Source organism: Spea bombifrons, chromosome 1 (assembly GCF_027358695.1).
Source record: "Spea bombifrons isolate aSpeBom1 chromosome 1, aSpeBom1.2.pri, whole genome shotgun sequence".
Taxonomy (NCBI): domain Eukaryota; kingdom Metazoa; phylum Chordata; class Amphibia; order Anura; family Pelobatidae; genus Spea; species Spea bombifrons.
This window is the reverse complement of record NC_071087.1, coordinates 131,730,998-131,734,815: the sequence shown is the minus strand read 5'-3', so window position 1 is coordinate 131,734,815 and position 3,818 is coordinate 131,730,998. Positions and strand designations below refer to the sequence as shown.

Below are 3,818 nucleotides of genomic sequence, written 5' to 3'. Positions count from 1 at the left end.
AAACAATAAAGGAACTTTTAAGAAGCATTTTCAGTTCATATGACAACAACCTTACAAATTAACAATTCACAGTTTCTGGACAAAAAAAGGAATGTGTAATAGCTTTTGCAAAAAAAATGTTCTAGGAATTGTGTTTATTAAAACGTTATTTATATTTGATGTTGCATTTAGTTACAGAAGCCTACACGCATCTCTGGGCAAATTTTACCCAAAACAAAGATGGCCGCATTGCGCTCCATTCCTACTACTTCTCTGATTGGTAGCATGCCATGGTAGGTTGACACCCCCTTCCCTTGGAGCGAGTCACGCGCTTGAACATGACACTGCGAGCAGGAAGGAGGGAGGAGCCGCAGTGACAGTTGGAAGCAAGATGGCAGCAGAGAGGGAGCCCCCACCGCTTGGGGAAGGGAGACAGACTGATTTTGAGGAGCTGGAAGACGGCGAGGACCTCTTCACCAGCACCGTGTCCACCATGGAGGTGAGGGCACATTCCTCTAACGCCAACCTCCCTGCTGTCCTACGCCGCTCGCTCTTCTCTGAGCTGTTTTTCCTCATTTCCCCCCTGGGGAATCCTAGTGACACGAAATAGGCCTGTGGCTTTTCTATACTTCGCATTGGCGTGACTTTTCATTTATAAACCCTTCTGCCTCTGTGTGAGTGACAGCCTCTAATCGCATAATCCCCCCTTTTGGATCATTACAAAGCATCCTTTCTTACATGCCCCCTCCCAGCCACACGCTTAACAGACTTCATAAAGCAGAGTGGCTGCACTGCAATGTGTCACATGTAAAGTCACTGTTTAGTAAACATTCTTCTGCAGGTAACTCCCATGTTAATATTCTGCCACAGAGCCTTGCCACAGAGGAGGAGGAGGAGGTGGTGGTGGTGGTGGTGGTGATGATGATGAGGAAGAGACCTGCAGCACTTGTTTTATAGTCTTAGCACCTGTGTTAGGCTTAGAATGCCTGCTTGTTTGTAGCCGCACAGTACAGGTGTCGCGCACCATCACCTATCACCGGGTACAGTTTCCAAGAAAGGCTGACTTAACAGGTTGATTGTCCGAGGTGTAAATTATTCATCAACTCGTGTCCGCTCAGTCCTGCAGCCCAATGGGTTGTTGCTGCTTGTGCCTGGCTGTTTTCCTTGCCTTTTGTTATTCACATTCAGTTTTATGTATGTTTTAGTCATTTCCTTTTTTTCCAAGAAATCTGTACTCCTGCCAACTTCACTTCATACCCCTTTGGGGTCAATTCACGATATGGAGACTTTACAGAGAGTTTCAAAAGTTTTTAACAGCTTGACTTCCATTATGAAGAGGCAGTCCCAGTGAACTTCTGCTGAAGGAAGGTCATCGGTGGTCCTGTATAATGTATGGTTAAACCATTGAGTTAGTCTCCTTAACATTCAGTTATATATTATAAAGGACCAGCTCAGGACTTCCTAATTGAGAAAGCTACTAGTTTTGGCCCTTCGTAATGGGAAGTAAGGAAGTTGAAGGGCTGGGGCTTCATATGGAGCACTTTGTATCTAGTTTTTTTGACAGTTGCGCTGTATGACAGAGTATGTGTCCCCCCCCCCCTTTTCTTTATATATAAATAGAGCGCATAGAATTGACACCGGAAATGCTGTGGTGGAACCGGGTTCCCTAAAAGGTCTGGGTTTTTTTTGGTGAGGAAGCAGCCAGGTGGCCCTTATGGGTGGCAGCCTCCCTCTGTCAAAGATTTCAGTGGTCCTAGTGGGGAGCAGGTCCGGCTCTCCCACATGGCTTTAGATCGAGGAGGGAAAGAAGGGGATGCATATCCCTTTTCGAGGAGTGTGGCCCCTGAAGAAATAAATGGGATCTGAGATCCATCTTGGATCTCACATTTTGGCAGTTTTATTTTTCTACACAGCAGAGCATTTGAACCATGGTGATAATAAAAAAAAATAAATAAAAAAAAGTTGAAAACAAAACCCTTTTGCAACCTCTCCTGTAAGCACTCCCTTTAGTAAATACAGTATACCCCTCTGTACTTACTAAGCATGTAATTTAACCATCACTATTTGTGCGTTAGAGTGCCAGGCAGGAGATCTGTTGTGTGATATCTATATTAATATTGTTATAGGCAGTGTCATGAGGCCGAACAGCAAAGGGGTGGAGTATCGTCCTTTAGAAATAAAGTCCTGAGTTGCTGAATACCTCTTCCTTGTTTTTCCGTAACCTCCCCTCCCCTTTAAGCTGGCACAGTTTCATTGTGAGAAGTGCAGTCGTTCCCGTAGCTCTCTACTCGTTGCTACGCATTTAGATTATTAAATCTTCCTGTATATTAAATCAGTATTGTGATAAAGCACCGTTTCACTTGTTGATTAACCCAATGTGTAGTATTTCCCTCTGTCACTGGTGCCTAATCTATTCCATATCAAAGGACCATTCCAGGCAAAAGTTGGCTTTATAAATTAGCTGAAGAAATGCTATTCGATCCAGGTTGGTTTGCAGCAGCCAGTTTTCCTTTGTATGTTGGGCATTTTATTTACAGATACATATGAAATTAATGAACTGTTATGTTGCCAGTAGGGTTTATGACGCAATAAACTATCATTGTATAATGCCTTTGTCTTGGAAAGGTTGAAGGGGCGGTTTACTGAATGCATTAAATTAAAGAAGAATGCATATTAAAGTGTGGTTTAATATGCATTCTTCCAAAACTGAAAAAAATAAAGCAGACCTAGAAGTTGCAGCCCTGCTGCTGGAGCTGCTAACAACTAACTGGCTGCTTGGAGCAACCTATCAGCAGTGGCAAAGCTCTCCCATTTAAATCAATGGAAGCGCTTGCTAAGCATGCTAACGGGGGCCTGCAGCATTTGCCAAGCTGGCACTGGAGCTGACTGGAAGTTGACGTCACATGCAGGGAAGGGGCAAATACATATGGGGGAAGACTCTGTGAATGGGCCGTAGAGCTATCAATTGCATAAAAAATGTTTCCTTTTTAAAAACAAATTACAGCTTTTGGCTGTGGAGTTCATTGTTGATATTCATTTTTTTTGTGTGTGGACATTGGAGACGTGCTACAAAGTAGTTGCAGGGCGAAAAATGTGCAAATGTTCTTTTGGCCCCTGTTTGATCTGAGTATGTCACCGGTCATTACTGTGATTAGACCAAGCTGAACTATTAACAACATGAATGTCGACAGACATATTTATATGCCATTAAAGAGAACAGCTCAGTCAAGGAATTATATCTAAATATTCTAAAAAGATGATATTAATGCTAGGTGTTCCTTAGCTTCTAGAATTGCACAAGCCCTACCATAATGAGTAAGCCCTAAAAAGCCTTTTAAGGTCTCATGATCACAGTCTGCACTCCCAATAAAATACGAGCATTATAGAAACGATGATGTAGAAAAACTATATAGTACAGGGCTCGACAAATCCCAGGCGCCAGGTCGCCATGGCGACAGAGAATTTTGTCCTGGCACCTAGGTTTTGTCAGCCTCTTACATCCAGAAAAAATTGTGGATGTAAGAGGCTGAGTCACCACACGGGGGCGCTGCTGTCTGCCCAGGAGTCTGGGCAGACAGCACAGCCACTTCCGAGCCCGCCCCCGAGCCTGAGATCACTCCCACGGAGTGAGCCTGTAGGCTGAAAACGCGGTTGCTGCAAAACCAGCAATCGTGTTTTCAGCTGCCACAGGCAGCTTCAGGGAAGGGGGTTGTGTGTTGATTGGGTCCCCACACAAGTGTGGGGACCTGACCCAACACCCCCCTGCTGCCTGATCGCTCCATGAGAGCGACAGTGCAGCGTTAACCCCTTCAATGCCGCGATCGCGGCATTTAGGGGTT

At 44.6% G+C, this 3,818-nt stretch overlaps 1 protein-coding gene across 2 annotated transcripts in view; it reads left to right on the top strand.

Moving 5' to 3' along the window:
- Window positions 1-321: 321 nt before the first annotated feature.
- Window positions 322-3,818, top strand: part of SNX2 (sorting nexin 2) — a 20,524-nt gene continuing 17,027 nt past the window's right edge. For both annotated transcript variants that reach the window (XR_008355303.1, XM_053473992.1), the window contains exon 1: window positions 322-478. Coding sequence is in view for 1 of the 2 variants with exons in the window: in XM_053473992.1 (XP_053329967.1) it covers window positions 371-478 (108 nt within the window). In the remaining variant the exon portion in view is untranslated. The remainder of the gene's footprint in view (window positions 479-3,818) is intronic.